The following is an 18,473-nucleotide window of genomic DNA, read 5'->3' on the forward strand; positions in this document are numbered from 1 at the left end:
GACTTGCTTCACTGACTTTTTTTTCATCCAGAGAAATCCGGCTTTCCATGACACTGTAGTTCCTGCTTTGAGCTTGTGGCATTAAATTGGTCTCACTACCATCTGCCAGGCACTTTTCACAAATCGATCTATTCGTACACAGGAGTGCTCCTGTTTTAATTTGTGAAATGTTGGCAGGTATGTCAGCAGGTATGCAACTCTCTTCCATTGCTGATGCAATTGGTTCTCTGTCATACCACTTAAAATGAAAAGAAAGAATGCCCCTTTTCCCTCTCTTGCTTCTCCTGTGAGTTACTTTCTGTTTTCCCCTTTTGATTAGCATTTGGAAAATGAGGCCCCGTTTTTCCTTGTACGTTACTAGATTAAATCATAAGCCTTGAGGCAACATCATATCTGTTTAGTTTTTATATGGCACCCAGTACAACAGGCACATTACAAATAAAGCCAGGGAAATATGAAAAATGACAACGAGCGAACTACAAATGATGATATAGCTCAAACCAAACATCATTTATTCATTGCCAGCGGTATTTACTTCCAAGTGTGCCTGGGAGCATTACTATAAATATTAAGGAACATTTAAAGAAAGGCTAAAATATGTCAGATAGTACTGTGACAATATTGCACTGGCAAAACATCCTTGAGTGGGTCTCCTGGTGCCTTCTTAGCTAGCCCCCCCCCCCCTCTCCCAAATGCAAAAGCAATGCAACCCAGAGAATGCAGATATTTGCAGGGCTGCCTTCTGAATCTGACAGATGTTGATTTTGTCAATTTGAAGATTTTTCAAGTGCTGCCCTAGTGTTTTTGGAATGGTGCCCAGGGTGCCGATTACCACTGGGACGACCTCAGTTTATTATTACTACTATTATTAGAGGGGAGTGGGATATAAAACTAATAAGTAGTGCTTTTAAAACATACCTCTCTTTAAATTTCAGAATTAACAAATTATAAACTAGACAAAAGCGCTATTGGTGAGTAGAAGGTCTGACTCAAGACTTAAGAGGCTACCTGTTCTACTTGGAGCTACACCCTCCTTGAAGAACACAGCCTTCATCTGGGAATGCTCTTGGACTCAGATCTACTGCTGGATAGGCAGAAAGGAGTTTTGACCAAGAGTGCCTTGTACCAGCTTCAGTTGGTTAGCCAAATGAAGCTGGTACAAGGGCAGAAAAATCTGACCATTGTGATGCATGCTTTTGTTACATTTAGATTACTGCAATAAAGTTTACATGGGGCTGCCTTTGAAAAGCGTTTGGAAACTTGTTGGTGCAGAATTCAGCAGCCTGGATGTTGACTGGAATGTGTAATACAGCCCATAGTCTAGGTCTAACTACACTGGCTCCCAATATGTTTCCAGTCACAATTGAAGGTGCTTGTGCTGACCTATATATATAAATCCCTACATAACTTGGGATCAGCCTACCTAAAGGACTACTACTATGGTTATTACCGAGGCCCTGGGCTGGGTGTCCACGTCTTCCGAGATTAGGTGAGTGTCAAAGTGGGAAAGGACCTTCTCAGTCACAGCCCCTACATTCTGGAACTATCTCCTCAGACAGACTTGCCTGTGTGTTTTTACTGTCATCCTCCACTACTGGGTAAATATTTTTAAAATTTGGTCTGGCATTCCCTTTGTGATCCCTTATTTATGCTCTGTTTTCATAGTTACATTTTTTTTGCATGTGTATTTTAGCTTTGGTTCTAATTGTTTTAATTAGGTACATATGTTTGGTTTCAATAGCTTTAAAAGTGTGTTTCTATCATGTACTTTTTAAATGAAAGTTACCGGTACCCATTTTTTAAAAAAGCAGATATTGGCAGTTGTCAATCACAGCTGCTCTTTCTAAAACACACACAGCAACACAAAACTTAATAGGCTTTTTGAAAGCAACTCTGCTGTCAATAAAAATTGTATACAAATGGGGGAAAATAAAGTAAAAATGACATTTTAGACAAAAAGGCATGTTTAATTATAGGACTGAGGCATTCCACCCTTCAGAACCCTAATATTTCAAACAGGAAGAAGGACAAAAACAAGAGAATTCTGTGTGTGAAGAGGAATTCAGCTTAAGCAGAAAGGTGAGAAAGCACACCATAATCCAAGATAATGAGATTCTGGCCAGAGGCTTTAGAATTCAATTTCATTAGTATATGCATATAAAATTAAAGATGACAATCTCAGTTTTTAGAAAATGGTCTCTGATCTGCACATAGTCATGTATGCTAGACCGATATCCCAACTGGACTACAGTTGCATCTTTCACAAATGGCAGTCTTGAAAAAACATTCAGACATCGGCTTGTGGTATTTCTCATCCGAGAAAGCTTCAGTGAAAACAAGCAAACATGCACAAGAACTGTTATCTTAAATGTGGATTTTTTAAAAAACCCTGCAACCATAACTGCACTTTTCAGTAAAGTTACAGCTGTTAAGGGAGCCATTTATTTGAATTTATTTGACTTCTATGAGACTAGTATGTTGGCTATAACAAAGCAATATTGTCGCTTAATGCATGAGAAAGAAGAACAATGAGAAATTAAGAGGCTTTGGCTACGTATATTTCTAATTACAAAGGGCATTATTTTCCCCAAAAGTACTACCTCTTAAATTTGAAAGAATAATTCTCACAACAAACACAAGGATTCTAATTTTCTCAACATACCAGACAAAATAGAAATATTACACCCTTCTAGCTTGTGCAACTAAGCCTTAAGACTTTCTCCCATTTTCTTTAAAGGCATAGGCTTTGGAGGGTGGGGGGAAGAGGGGGATATTACCATTTATCTAGAAAACAAATGTTGACTTCTGGCAATACCAGACAGTTCACAAACAATAGCTATTATCAGGAAGAAGGCTAAGAGGAAGAGAAGAATACGAAAGAACACATCAGGCTGACAGCCAAAAGATACAGCTGAAGAAATAGCTACTGAAAATACATGCCAACCTTGAACTCTCATCAAGAGGTAAGCCTGGGTTTCAAAATATTTATCTTCTGCCAGCCTTATTCTCCACCTATTCTCACTCTTTGTAAATTATGATGTGTTGATTTTCATGGCAACACAGCCTTCCCTTCCCTGCCTCACGACCCACAAAATGTCCTTCAAGCTCTTCAAGACCATGACAGCTCAGCCACACCTGCTGCTTTTACCTACAGGTGTTTGTTTTTCTACCTTCTTTAATGGCCACCTTGAGTTCCACAAGGAAGAAAGGCGGCAAATAAATATTTTAAATAAAACAAATAAATAATAAACTAGGGCTGATTCCGCATGGGCCAAAAACAGCGGTGTGAAAACAGTGTGAAAACAGTATAAACCCTTTTACACCGTTTTAAACTCTTTTACACCATTTTCACACTGTTTTCTCACTGCTGTTTTTGGCCCATGCGGAATCAGCCTAATAGTTTTATGTTCTCTTCCTTAACAGTCAAGCATGTAATACTCACAGGGGTTAGCAACTAGCAGACCCAGAACTAAGACTGGTGCCCTAAATAGCACTAAATAATCCTGCAGTGATCATAAGGAGGAATATGAGGACAATAATTTCTGGGGTAATATTGTGGGCCAGTAAAAAACTTGGGGGGATGGAAGGTACCAGCCTCTCTCTAAATAGCTGCTGACAAGAATCTGGGTAGATCACAGCTCTTCTTTATCTGTATACCATGTAGAATTGTATCCTTGTACATAAGCTACAAAGTAGTAGGCGTCTGCCCAGTATGTTCTCTCCATGTTCTCTCCACATCACACAGTGGCATGCCAGCATCGGCATCTACTGTGATTTGCTGTTCTGTTCCACACTGTTTTATTCAGTGAATTGAGGAGCTCATGTATCATCATTCAATTTCTTAAGTGATAATCCAGTGATCTTCTTCACAAAAGCCATTGCCCAAACTGCAGCAAAAAGGTGATCGCCCACATAAATCTGCCTTATACTCCTTTTAATTGGATAGACTAGAGATTGAACCTGGAATTTCCTGCATTCCATCAGTTCCATCATGGTGACTTTAATAGGAATAAAAGAAGAAAAAGAAAGAAATTGTGTGAAAACGCTTCTTAAAAACGCCATGTGCCGTCCAACGATACTGTGATGCAACATTATTTAGAAAATAATCCAGGACTTAATGTTGAAGAAATGCTGTCGTTAAAATTTTGACCCGTAATTCTAAGACAAAATCATTTGCCAAAGGCTGGGAAAGTCATTCGTTTTTTGGCATATACTCAAATGCTCAACTTCAATACAAAAAAAATGTCAGTCATTAAAAGTCTGTGCATATAGCCATATACCTTGGCACCTAGAAGACTCAATAAGCCAACAGTTGTTGTAACCTAGATTTTAAATGACCAGGAAGAACAGTTTCAGGTTGAACTATTTTTGTTTAGAAAATGCAACATCAAAAGAGAACTCAAAATGCACTTGACTTTGTATTTCTGAGGACAGGGTTATTGTTTGTTTGATTTACACGAAGTATTTCTTTGTTGCTACTTAGGAGCAACATAACATTCATGAACTAGATTTGGATTAGGTTGTCTAATTGGCTTTTTGCAAAAATGACGGAACTGGATGCACTATCGTAATCTTATTTCTCATTTGTGACAATGCTGCATTCCAAGATGTAAAAATACGCTGTTAAAAAAGGTCCTATAAACTTCATTTAAATGATTGCAATTCAGTAGAAGCAAGAAGCTATCATCAACTGAATTAGGCTGTATAAAATCTAATAAAAGTCTTATAATTTACACTGGCAAACACGTCTTCCTATGAAAGTTTAATAATCCTTTAAAACCTGTTATCGTTTAAAGCCTGCACATTCCTTGGAGGAACCAAGAAGGAACAGAATTGGAAAATAAGAGCTCGGAATTATTTTGCATGCTAAAAATTACAACTTGCTGCACAAACTCTAAGCGAAATAGTATAAAAGTATTTTCCAGGTTGTTCAGATTAAGGAGCCATGTAAGTTAGGACGCAGTTACATTTTTAAGTTGATATTGTTGCTGTCGTTTTGTGTGAGAGTCTTTTGCAATTGCCTTTTCAGCATGGGCAAAACTCAAATTAAAAGGGCTGTAATCAAAGTAAAGGGTGGGGGACATACACGCATGTGCGCAGCAGAGGTTGTGGCTCTTCCTGTTTACCTTTTAAGACTTTTTCAAGTACTATATAACCCCTGACAAAAAAGTTAGCCACAATTTCAGTAGGGGAGGGGAGAACCAGTGGCATAGCACCAATGGGGTGGGGTGTGTGGCGGGGGCATTCTGGGGCTTGGTGGGGGTGTTCCAGGGCGTGGCAGGGATATTTTAGGGCAAGGCAGAGCAATCCACAGAGCAATCCAAACCATCCTTATTCATCACAGCTCCCAAATATTCCCAGCACACGTGATCGTATTTCCTTGTGGAGTCAGACCATGCAGCATTCAGCGTATTTTACAGGATACAGTGTCTATCACGTTTACAAAAAAGTGAAGCTATCCTTCATATGCTGACTTGCACTAAATCTTTTATACAGGTGTTAAAAGCATGTGAAGTTTTCAGTGGTGTTCACAGCATTCAGAGAGGAAGAAAATGGCCAGACAGCTCGTTGAAATAATGTTGGAAAAACTGGTACTGAACAAAGATAAAAACAAGCTCCCACACACTTGTTTTTAGAGATGATTTGAAGAATACAGGAATTACATACCGTATATACTCGTGTATAAGCCAACCCATGTATAAGCCGAGGCACCTAATTTTACTGCCCAAACCAGGGAAAACTTATTGACTCTCATATAAGCCGAAGGTGGGAAGCCAGGAGGCAGAGGGAGCTCCTTATTTGGACAGTGACATCAGGGGGAGTCACTGCCCAAATAAGGAGCTCCCTCTGCCTCCCGGGGTTTGAGGAAGCCCAGCCAGCCAGGGGTCCTGGGGGTTCCCCCTTCACCCTCCAAGAAGGGCAGCAACAAGCGGCTTGTGCAGCCGCACGGAGGTTATCCCGGCCCCGCCCCCAGCCTCGTTAGAGGCCTGAAGTCCCTGCTGGCTGCGGGGGTTCCCCGTTCACCCTCCAGAGTGCAGCAACAAGCGGCTTCGCGGCGGCACAGAGCTTGTCCCAGCCCCGCCCCCAGCTTCATTAGAGCCTGCCGGCTGACCTTGTGCGTTGGGAGGGAGGAGCAGCCTGTGGTTGCTCACTGGTCTCTGACCAGGAAAACACCACTTAAAAACCCACTCTGGATTCGGCCGGGAGAACATGTCGAGGAAAAGAGCTGCCTGTGTCATGTTTGAATAGCTCAGGCTTTGAGTTGCTCCCCGGAAAACAGCAATTGTGGGAAGAACACTGGGCCAAACAGATTCAGTACTGGTCCCAGTGGTTCTCTAGGTGATTGTGGTAGTGGCTCCGGATCTGCCAGTGGCTCACCCCGAGAGTGATCTGGATCTGCCTCTGCGTGGGAACTTCTGGTTTCCAATGTAACTCCCACACTTTGCCCCCACTCCTTGGTTTCTTACAGGGGATTTGATGGAGCAATGACAACTTCTGAGGTTCCCAAGTGCCCTGCTCTGACCAGGTCACAAAGGCCTTTCGTTAGTCCACAGCCAAAACTGAGGAATTCAGTCAGATGTTTTTTTTTCTGTTTGTCCATTGGACGTTTTAGCTGACATCAGATCGATTTCCATGTTTTAGAATAGATTATTGCTACAGAGCAAACTTGTGATGCGCCTCACTGCAGCAGCAGGGCTATCTGAACTGGAAAGGCCAGCCTCCTAGAGTCTGGAAGAGTCTGCAAAAAATGTGCATGGCCCTGCCTGCAGCAAATGGAGATGACCTAACTAGCCTGGATGACGGAGACCTACTGCAATGGAAGAGTTTACACATCACAACGTGTGTAATTTATGGGGGACCATTAATCCGTACTTTCTTCAAAGAAAACACAGAAAACAATATGGGTCTCTCCCTGTCCTATGGTATGCATAAAGACATTGAGCATAAATAATAATAGGCTGAATTACAAAAGATTATCACGTTTGCCTCAAACCATTTTTTTAAAGATAACAATTTAACATTTAGTGATTACGCAGAGATCTTTGAAGTCTTTCCAGTTCTGATTTACAAGCTTCCAGCAATGCGCTTCAAGTCTCCTTCTACAACTAATATGCAAGCATAAAACAACTTCAAACAAAGAGTATTCTAATTATAGCTGAGTACACATGTGCCTTTCAAGGACAGATATTCTCCTGGAAAAGCTCCTTCATTTAGCATCTGCAGGGCTGTCTGAATTTCAAAGGGCAGGTTTACCAATCGCTATTAGAAGGGGGAAAAGAAGAGTTAACTCATTTGTTGCCCCAATGTTGTGGCACCAGATACCTCATTAACATTTCAGAATTGCTATATAAGCAAGAAGCAGAAACTGAAGATGACAAGAAGAATGAACCCATATACTTCAGCAGTGGGGGCAAGCAATCTAATCCTACCTGTCCAGAGAAAACATTCTGATCCGTACGGGTGCAAAAACTTGCATTAGTTTTATATATGTCACATATATCTGCCTATATCTTACATCTTCCAGTACAACTCTAATGCTGGCTTTGTCTTATTCACCATTAAGACAGCAGCCTCCAAACTCAAGGATATCTGTCCTTTGACAAAAATCCTGCCACCTGAACCATTGTTCAAAGAATTGCCAGGTCAGAGTGTAACTGCTGTTAAAGCTAACCAGAGCTTCCGTTTAACGAAAATTTGAACCCAGTACAAAGAGCTACAATTTCAGATCCTGCTAAATCCAAACCCCTGGATAGCGTTACTGGAAAACATCAGAACAGATCTGAGCTGCAGTCATTAAGATGGAACAGAACATTCAAGAGAACAGTTTAGAAGTAGAATTCATATTCCTGAGGTTAACACTCAATTTCTTAATCACGGTTACCTCTCTGTTATCATCAGCTAGAAATGTATTTACTGAACTTCTCCCTAGCTGCCTAGGCATTGCTTTTAAACTGACTGTTAGAGGATACGAATTGTCATTTTGTACTAAAATCCCCAAAATTTCAAAGGACATGTGTGTGTGAAATTATAGTCTTTCACTGATATTCAGCAAGTATGTACTTACCAAGCTTCAGGCAGCAAAAAGGAATATTCATGCGGAGAGGTAGTCTCTGGAAAATTAGACAGAATTGCCAATCGATGGGGAAGCAAGTCTGATCCATGGTATGTGAACAAAATCTCCAGGGCTCTTACATTGCTCTCCTGCACAAATAGTTCAGTTTTAATATTCAGGAAACAACTGTTGGACTGTTCTGGTTCCTAAAGAACCATATCCAAAAATTATGATGATTGCATAATTCTCTCTCCTTATGCACATCAAATGATTGGGCAAATATATGTCATTCTTTCATAGTTAAAGCTAGAGATTCCTCATTAATGTGTTGAATAAAAAAAGAATCTACAAGGTAGACATGAACAATACTTGCTTAAACCTCAGAACCTTCCAACAAGTGGATTGGCAAGAAGAAGAGAAGAGGAGTTTGGATTTATACCCCCCCCCCTTTCTCTCCTGTAGGAAACTCAAAGGGGCTTACAATCTCCTTGCCCTTCCCCCCTCACAACAAACACCTTGTGAGGTGGGTGGGGCTGAGAGAGCTCCAAAAAAGCTGTGACTAGCCCAAGGTCACCCAGCTGGCATGTGTGGGAGTGCACAGGCTAATCTGAATCCCCCAAATAAGTTTCCACAGCTCAGGCAGCAAAGCTGGGAATCAAACCCGATTCCTCCAGATTAGATACACGAGCTCTTAACCTCCTACGCCACTGCTGCTCCTTCAAATGCAGGTCTTCAAATTTTGCAGAAGTGTAATGGAATGAAACCATGGAAAAGATACCATGAAGAGGTCAAAAAGTTGCCTTACACTGAATCAGACCTTTTCCCTGTTATCTACCAAGACTGGCAGTGGCTCTCCAGACTCTCAGGTCAAGGCTTTTCTAATGAGACCATTTTTTTAAATACAGTAAACAGCATCATACAAATGGCTCACTTGATATGATGGCAGTAGCCACTACTGATCAAAACTGGTGTTTAACAATCATCTGTTAGTAAGCTTTGAGAATGTTAAATACCCGAGCGTATGTTCTTGCAGAAAGAATGATATTCTGGTTTCGGAACTTCTTGAAGAACTCAGCATCGTATCTCTGCTCAGCAGCATGTGGCCCTCCAAGTATTTCCTAAAGAAAAAACCATTACAAAAATACCTGAGGAAACTGATAACAATTATGAAAAGTTCCCATTGTTTGCTAAAGTATACAACAAAGCAATGATACATTTTTCTGACACAGTTCTATGCAAAAAGAAACAGACCAACTGGACTGGTCTAATTTATCATTAGCCATGATACAATATTATGTGGACTCCCCACAATTTTTTCATAACCCTCAAATTGGCTGCGCTGTTTTAATGCAGTGCTACTGTGATCTAAGCAAGAGGGCTGTCCAGACATGTGAAGAACACTTTGCACATTTTCACTCCAGCACAAATAGAAACATACCCATACCTCTTCCTAAACAAACCACAACAAAGTTTTAAATACTTGGAGATGCTACAGAATTGTTTGTTAGGGAAAAAAAGTGGAGGGAGAGAGAAAGAGAGAATGTTTCAGTGCACACATGGTAAAATTGTTGGCTGTTGGGATCATGTTTTATAATCAATAAAAAGCAGGCAAGCTCTGAATTCATGACAAAACTCACAGACACATCCTAAAGTTACTATCTAAACCCCAATGAGAGCAATCTGTGGGTTAAGAACTATCTTCCGTACCTCGTATGTTGCTAGCCGATCCAAATAAGTTAGTAGTTTCAGCCTGCTACGGCAAAGTTCTTTCTGCTCCAAAGTTAATCTGTTTTCAGAATAAAAATTAAAATAAATAAAAATAGGGGACATTTTAATGTGTTTTTAAAGATTGTTCAAACAAAGATGTTAGCAGTCAGACATTTTGCAGTAAAGAATTGTGTCAAGGGGGCCATGAATCTTTGAGCCACACCAAATAACGGGCATTGCTGTGAAATACTGAAGTTACCCAACACTAGAACCAAGGGACCTTCAATACAATTCTCAAGGACCACCCCAATCATTGACATCATAAGGCAGTGGTGCAAATGATACATCATCAGAATCTCCAGTCTGTTCTGAGAATCCAGAACTTTTAGAATTAGGAGTAGACAGTTCATCAATTTCCCAGTGGCAACTGTGGTCGAGTGCTTTATCAGTCAAAACCCACCTTTTAACTTACAACTGATTTTTTTAAATCTGTTTGCATTTCAACTGATATCCTTCTAATTAGTTTCATTAGCTTAAGCCACTTTGCAAGCCTTTGGGATGGAAAAACAGGCACAAATATTTTAACAGACAAAGAAATGAGTCTAAATCAAGGTGCGCTTGCAGATAGACATCCAAAGACATATATCATCTCCAGAACGGTCTTGAATTCAAACAAAAGTGCATCTAAACATTATAGATCTGGAAATAGGAGATTAGTGCTGGATCTAATAACTTCATTCCAACTTTTTAAAATACACAGTGAAAAACGAAGTAAATTCCACTGCTTCCAAAGAGCATTGCAGTGATTAGATCTAGTGATTTATCAGGGGAAGGTGTTGATGGTTGTGAATCTTCCATGATTTCCTCCCCTCCCTCCAGTAGTCCCTTCCAGCCTTAAAAAGTGGATTCCTGGGGTTGGAGGACATACATGGAGAAATAGCCAAATAGGTTGGTGAGTTATAAGTCAGAAGGGGCAAAGAGGCTCCCTTCTGCTTCTGTCATCAGTTCAGCTAGAAAAAGAGGAAAGGAGGGAAGATCCATGAACCATAATTCAAATGTGAACCTCAGTTCAGTCAGAATTAAAACATAAGTAAAAGACATTCCCTTGGAGATTCTGTAGATATAACAAGAAGACACAGAGCACAACACAGCATTTACTTAGAAAAGTCCACTGATAGAAGAAGTTCTTGATACTTCATGGCTTCACGTTCCTTCCTACTTTCTGCTTCTTCCTCAGGAGTTAAAAACTCTTCATACAGTAGTCCATCAATGTCCACATCACCTGGTAATATAAATCTGGAAGAAAAATGAAAAGTAATGAAGAACTACTTGGCCAAGAACATGTTTCACTAAAGTTACCTTTTAAAAGTAACAGACCAATAAGGGGTGGGGGGAGGGTGATAAGGATAGACAGATTTTGAGGAAATAGGTTTTCAATCTGAAATCAACATGAATAGTGACTTAGGTAGACTTGATCTGGAAGACAATAAATGTCTCCCTGAGAGATGGGGTGGCTACTCCCACCTTGAAGCAGGCAGGGTTGCATCCACTCCTAAAAAAACCCTTCTCTGGGCCCAGGAGAGTTGAACAACCACATTCTTGAGCAAAGTGAATGAATGGTTGTTGGCCAACTTCAGAGATTCTTGGATGAAGTGGATCATTTAGATCCATTCCTATCTGGTTTCAGATCCGGTTTTGGCACGGAAACGTTCTTGGTCACCCTGGTGGATAATATGCTGTAGAAACCATGAACCAGTGCTTGGAGGCAATTTTGAAATGGATGAGACTTACAAGCTCAAATTTAATCCCAACAAAATGGAGGTGCTACCAGTGGGAGAAGGTCTGACCAAGGAAATGGATTATCCTCTTTCCTGGATGTGGCTGCTTTCCCCCAGGTTCAAAGCTTGAAGGTGCTCCTGGACCCACAACTCCTGCTGGATAAAAAGGTGGCAGCGATGGTCAGAAGTGCCTTTCACCACCAGCTTCAGCTAGTGAACCAGCTACAGCCCTTCCTGGCCAGAAAATACCTTGCCACTGTGGTGCATGTCCAGTTAACATCTAGATTAGACTACTATAATGTGCTCCACATGAGGCTGCCCTTGAAGATTGTCCAGAATAGAATCTGAAAAAGTGTTTTGGCAAGTCTAACTCTTTCACGGGTCTTTAATTTCACTACTTTGATAGTTCACAGGTGTGTCAAAAATCCAGATATTTGTCAGCCCAATTTTCACATGACACTTTGGCACTGAAGTTAGCAGCATTTGCTGTACAGTATTTGCCTCAGGTCAGTCGGCCACTTCTGAACAAGAAAGGAGCTGATCATCCTCAACAAATCATCCTCACAAACCTGCCACCATCTTCTCCTTTCCCTATGGCGATGAGAGCTTCCAGGTCTGTTCCTTTCAAGCCATACTGCAGCAATTCTTTAGCGGCATCCACATTCTCAGGAACTCTTTCCAAGCATTCATGAAGAACCCAGGAACGTTTATTAATTTTGCTCTACTCCCGACAAAAAAAAAGACAGAAAATATTTAAGCAATTAATTGGAGCCTGCTGATTACCAAAGCCAAGTAATACACTTAAGATTCCTTAGATCACGTTGTTAAACGTTCCATTACTGTTCCCTCATACATCTCCAAACGTGACCTGGAGATCAAATCTATTTGCCTACATGAAAGTTTGTTTCCAATTATTTCAGCAGGTTTTTAAAGACAGAGCAATTCACAACTCATTCTATATTAATTGGGAACATTCATATGCTTTTAACAACTAGCCTTGTAGTAGAAAAACATACCAGATAATCCTGAATAGAAGCAATGCTAACAGCCGATTTCCTCCATTGCCTCTGATAAACAAGGTCTGAATCAAGGTCATACGCCTTAGCTAGTGATAAAGCTTCACCATATTCTTCATTATCTATCTTCAAAAAGAAAAGTATCAAATTAAATTTACTAACATGGACTACGTTACAAGTGTTGAAAAAACAGAAACTAGCATTTTCAGTTTGATGTCAAATATTTAGGGCAGTGGTGGCGAACCTTTGGCACTCCAGATGTTATGAACTACAATTCCCATCAGCCCCTGCCAGCATGGCCAATTGACAATGCTGGCAGGGGCTGATGGGAATTGTAGTCAATAACATCTGGAGTGCCAGAGGTTCGCCACCACGGATTTAGGGTTTATTTGAAGCAATGGCAAATATGTGTTTCAACCACAATTGATCTTTTGCTACAGTTTCTCGATTACACGTAAATCACGTGCAACATAATGAAGAGAAGAAAAGAGTTGGCTTTTATATCCCACTTTTCTCTAACTTGAAGGAATCTCAAAGTGGCTTACAAATTCCTTCCCTTCCCCTCCCCACAAGAGATGTTTTGTTAGTTAGCTAGGGCTGAGAGAGTCCTGCAAGAACTGTGACTAGCCCACAGTCCCCCAGTAGGCTTCATGTGGAAGAATGGGGAATTAAACCCAGTCCACCAGATTAAAGTCCACCGCTCTTAAACCACTACACCACTCTGGCATTAATGACATTATGTTTCAGACTGCAATCACATGACAAACTTGGGGGAGTGTCTCATCTTCCAAATACTATACCAAGTACCTGGAAGTTATAAAAACAATTATATTCTGCCTTCCCAATTCAGTTCAACTATTGAAATCAGGACATTTTTAAACATCAGTAGAAGAATAAACCATGCAGCCTCAAGCAGAATAAACCAAGATCAGACGGTGGCATTAAGGTAAACTGAGAGCCAGGAACAACAAAACGATATCAGAAGAACCTACAGTTTTCACTTAACAAAACGCCACATGAAATACACTTTGCCCAATCTGTTTTACAGATGGGCACCACAGAAAATTAGGATGTTCCCCAGCTCAGCTCTGTTGGCGGACATACAGGACATACAGAAGTCAGAGTATAGTCAATGGGTATGGGAGAAGACAGTGAATTCCCAAAGAAGATTTATATCAAAAAGGCAGTCATTTAAACTATACACAAGAAAAACATCTGCACGTTAATTGGCTAACAAAACAATAATGAGAAAGTGGCACATAACAGGCTTTTCAATTGATATGCTCTTAACCTGCAGATATTTTCAGCAGCTATTCATGGTACATTACTCACAACTTCCAAATATTGTAAAGATATGGGTACACTGCTGGCATGAATACAAAATTAACACACATCTAACCCATGAATCCAAAACATATTTTGCTGGAAGGAGGCTTTAAATCAACATAATATGCACCACAACCTACAGATATTTGTATATCAATTTCCAGGGAACAGGTGGGCTTGTGTACGGTATTCTAACCAAAGGGGGAAAAAGGCATACTTTACAATTGTGTGTAAATATTGGCAGAGGCAGGGAAAGTGGAAAATACCTTTCTTTGATATAGCTCCTCTGGGGTTGTAGATCTCAGATTCACAAGGCGATAATTTTTTATAATAGTGCGTGGACGTTTCCGCGGAGGCGCAAATTGCTCCATTTCAGTCACAAAGTAAAGGCCTTGCTTTATGTAGCCAAAATACTGGGCCTTGGTAGAACTTTCATCATCTGAATCGGAGTCATCCTCTCCTCCATCTTCATCGCCAGGCCTGCTCTCCAAGCGCAATCTCTTTGGAGCCAACTTTACCTCACACTACAAAGAAAGCAATTCTTACTAAACAGGGCAATGAATCACACTTAAGTCTGTCAGGCTTCAGGGAACTGAGAAGCAACAAGTAAACACAATTCTCAAGGGAGCAAAAATAATCATTATCAGAAAATGAATTTCCTCTCAAGCATCCAGAGTCAGTTATTACAATAGATGGTGTATTAGCACATCCTCACTATATGTATTCAATACTTTCTTGAGGATGAGTAAGCTTAATAAAATACATTTAATTAGAGTTAGTATGGTCTCTTTATGATAATCTATTGTAACTCTTTATTTAAAAGTGCCATATTTATAAGTCCACAGATGAGCATATAACATCCACCATAACATTCACCACAATTCTTAATATTTCTAAATGGGGTGTTTAGAAGTACAGGAGGAAAACGTTATCAGCTAATGTATTTTTGGAGTAAAACCTTAAAACCGTTGTTTCATCCCTTTCATTATGACCATTCTTACATTTTCCATTAAACTGGAGTCAAGTCCAAGAATATCTGATTTGTTCGAAGTGATCTAATTGGACTGTATCTGACCCCATAACAAGAGTAACATGTTTTTTAATAACCCGAGGGACAATTAAATGAAGTGGTGCTTTACATATTGCAAATGTTGGCCCCTCCAACATTTAGCCAAATGACACTTCCTACCTCCAAACATAAGAATCCTCCATCATGAGCTGAAGTGACCTGAGGAGAACTTTCAAACCACTCACAGGACTTTCCTAACAGGTTTTTCAGCGTCTTCACCGAGGACACAGTCAAAGCGCCCGAACAGCGAGCCAAAATAACAGCACTCTCAGACCACCAGTTTATATCTATTAGTGGGTAAAATGATGCTTTGTCTGGAAAGGGAGAGGAAGTGGAAACCATTTCAAATAGCACTCCAAGAACTAGAACAAGCTTCAATTATTTAATAAAAAGTCATCTGGAGAGTCGGCAATATATCAGCGACATACAAAGTCTCGCTTCGCTATATTTTTATGGCAGTATTTTAATTAAAGTTGCCTCTGGATTAAGTAAAGCAAATCTGAATAATTAAAGACTCTTACTTTAGACTTTCTTTTGCATGCAATTCTTTAAAAAAATAATGTAGCTAATCATATTAGGCAGTCCTACTCGCATAAAGCAGGACAGATTTTTTTTTGGAGACACAGATAAGAGATACTGTCTTATTACTTCTCAAGACTGTGCCAAGATCATCTTTCTGGTAAATGCTCATAGAATCCAGAGGAAGCTATATCCAACATTAAGTCAGGGAAAGGAGGGAGATAAAATATCCATAAGACACCAGTGATATAGTGATTTCTAATTAGGTTGCCAAATTGCATTTGGAATATACTTAGTTCAGTAATCGCTAATGCAAAACTTTGAAAAAGAAGGTTCTTCGTATTGTCGAAGGCTTTCATGGCCGGAATCACTGGGGCGCTGTGTGGTTTCCGGGCTTTATGGCTATTCTAGCAGCATTCTTTCCTGATGTTTCACCTGCATCTGTGGCTGGCATCTTCAGAGGATCTGAAGATGCCAGCCACAGATGCAGGCGAAACGTCAGGAGAGAATGCTTCTTTTGTGTTTTAGCCACTTCCTTAGATAGAACACTTAGGATAGATTCACCCAGGAACCAGTGAAGTTGTTTTGTTATTGTTTAGAATAGATGCACATGGTAAGAACAAGAATTTTGCTGTACCCTTAATATTACTTAACAGAGTTATTGTACAAACTGGCTTAACAAAACCGTGGTCTTTCTGCTCCACTCTGCAACTCATGAACGTGGTAACAGGACTGTGACACTAACCTTTAATTTTCTTTCGCTTTTCAAGAGAGAGTCTCCATTCCGGCTTGACATCGTCGTAACCTGGCTATGAAAAGAAACAAAAATTCACTTAAATACTAAAACCATGCAGGGCCCTTTAAACACAATATGCATATTTCCTTCCATCACAACCTTGAACAAGCCTGCAAAAGATTTAAACGGGGTCCACTGCATCAGCTAAAGCACATTATATCAGCAGTAAAAGACAATCTTTTTCATTGCATTACTACCTCAGTCAAACAAAGCATCTTATAGGAGACCCACATGGGCAACATTGAAAAGCAGCTTCTTTTCCCAAAGAATTTACAGGAAGTGGGTGCCCACTTGCAGGAGGCATCCCATTTCCCCCTCCCCCACTATTTCCTCCTTTCCTTTCCTTCCCTGAAAGCCCCTGAAGACTCTCCCCCTTTTCCTGCATCCTTCTCTCCTTAGGGTTACCAGCTCCAAGTTCCTGGAGAACTGAGGGTGAAACCTTGAGAGGCAAGATTTGGAGAGGGAAGTGACCACAGCAGGCTCTGATGCCTAGATCAGTGGTGGCGAACCTTTTGCACTCCAGATGTTATGGACTACACTTCCCATCAGCCCCTGCCAGCATGGCCAATTGTAGGGGCTGATGGGAATTGTAGTCCATAACATCTGGAGTGCCAAAGGTTCGCCACCGTTGCCATAGATACTAAGCAGACATTTTATCCAGGGCAGCTGATTGCTGACATTTGAAGAGAAGCTGTAGCTCAGACTGTCTTGGGGTTCTTTCCGTCCCCCTTCCCCAAACCTTAAATCTATACAACTTAAGTCAGGTTGATTTGGCCAACTAACATCAGTCTTTCCTTATATCTTTCCAGTGCACTGCTTGTTCACCGGCTGTTGATTTCCAGTTGAAACTCTCATACATAAGAAGGGGTCTTAGAACAACTAGAGGTCCTGACTTGATACAGGCCTTTGGATTGGACAGACCCCAGTTACCATGCCAGCTACACCATGATAATATGTGATGATAAAGGCAGACTTTCCACAGCTGCAGTGTCTAAGCAGGGAACACTACGGAAAAGTTGTGGCATCTGACATGCTCTTACCGGGCAACACACAAAAAAACCAAGCCAAAAATGTTGTACAACTTCCAAACTAGTGGATAATTTCTTTCCAGGCATTTCCTCAAGGTGGAAAGGGTATGGGTGGCAGGGGAGGGGGAGGATGGATGACAAAGAGGCTCAGAAGCCAGATATCACAGAATATCATATCACAAGTCAGCCCAGCAACTAGACAAGGCCAGTCTGATAACTGCAGAACTACGCAGGATAGTTGGCAGAATAACAGAAATTCGCTCAAAGCCAAACAATTTACACTGTCTGGAAGATGAGCTGAGGTTAACGCAAGAGATATAAAATGGAATCCAATTTCAGAGAAGCAGTTCAAAGCTCAGAGTCTCAGGTCAATACTGGACTGGCCAAATTATCTGTTCTTTAGCTCCTGCTGTAGAAAACCAGAATACTGATCCACAATACAAACCAAACTGTAGATGAGGTGGAATACGCAATTTCCAACAAATTTCAACTATAACTATTCATTTGTTATTACAACAATTCAGGACAATGTTAAGCATTTATTATTTACATCATCTGTTTTTCTGTCCAATCAGCTAGGGCCATAAAAGCAGCTAATAGCGCTCTCGTTTTCCTTCAGCTAGGTTCCCCGCACCCCTGAGTCACTCCACAGGAATGGTGCTAATTATTTTTCAGATGCTAAATGCTTTGCAGCTTTCAGTTCTAGCCCTCCCAAGATAAAGACTACAGAAAGCAAGATCAGTATGACAATAAAGACATGCAGAGAGATTTTAAGGAAATAAAAAAGAAAGACACCAACGACACCCACACACTTTCCATTACCTTTCAATCCGTCTCACACAAAGAGTACGTTCAAAAAGAAGAAAGTATTACTACTTAGAACAAGGGGAAACAGACAATACCCCCCCTCAGTCGCTTGTAGAAGAAATATTAGAATTATTTCTGTACGTTTTCAAATTTTACACTGGAAGAGCCAGTGTACAGAGTGGTTTACAGAGTACACTGAATGCCATCAACAACTGCTTTAAAAAATCTGAGCTACTGATCTTGACGGAGACTTAACATGAGAAAATATATACGAAGCCCCTTTGTTCTAATATGTCAAACAGAGAAGGGTCAGTTCTTGGGGGCAGCACAGTAAGGAGGATACCAATGCATCACAAGGGCACAACTCACTCACT

The 18,473-nt window shown here is 40.6% G+C and overlaps 1 protein-coding gene across 1 annotated transcript in view; it reads right to left on the reverse strand.

Annotated features, from left to right (window-relative positions):
• The window catches only part of NBAS (NBAS subunit of NRZ tethering complex), a 223,906-nt gene that overhangs the window by 160,330 nt on the left and 45,103 nt on the right, over nucleotides 1-18,473 (reverse strand). Inside the window, 9 exon segments of the mRNA XM_048498827.1 lie at nucleotides 8,066-8,202; nucleotides 9,067-9,171; nucleotides 9,761-9,839; nucleotides 10,919-11,056; nucleotides 12,108-12,259; nucleotides 12,555-12,680; nucleotides 14,147-14,404; nucleotides 15,070-15,263; nucleotides 16,214-16,277. Coding sequence (XP_048354784.1) covers nucleotides 8,066-8,202; nucleotides 9,067-9,171; nucleotides 9,761-9,839; nucleotides 10,919-11,056; nucleotides 12,108-12,259; nucleotides 12,555-12,680; nucleotides 14,147-14,404; nucleotides 15,070-15,263; nucleotides 16,214-16,277 — 1,253 coding nt within the window.

This window comes from Sphaerodactylus townsendi, linkage group LG01, assembly GCF_021028975.2.
Source record: "Sphaerodactylus townsendi isolate TG3544 linkage group LG01, MPM_Stown_v2.3, whole genome shotgun sequence".
In the NCBI taxonomy this organism is placed as follows: Eukaryota; Metazoa; Chordata; class Lepidosauria; order Squamata; family Sphaerodactylidae; genus Sphaerodactylus; species Sphaerodactylus townsendi.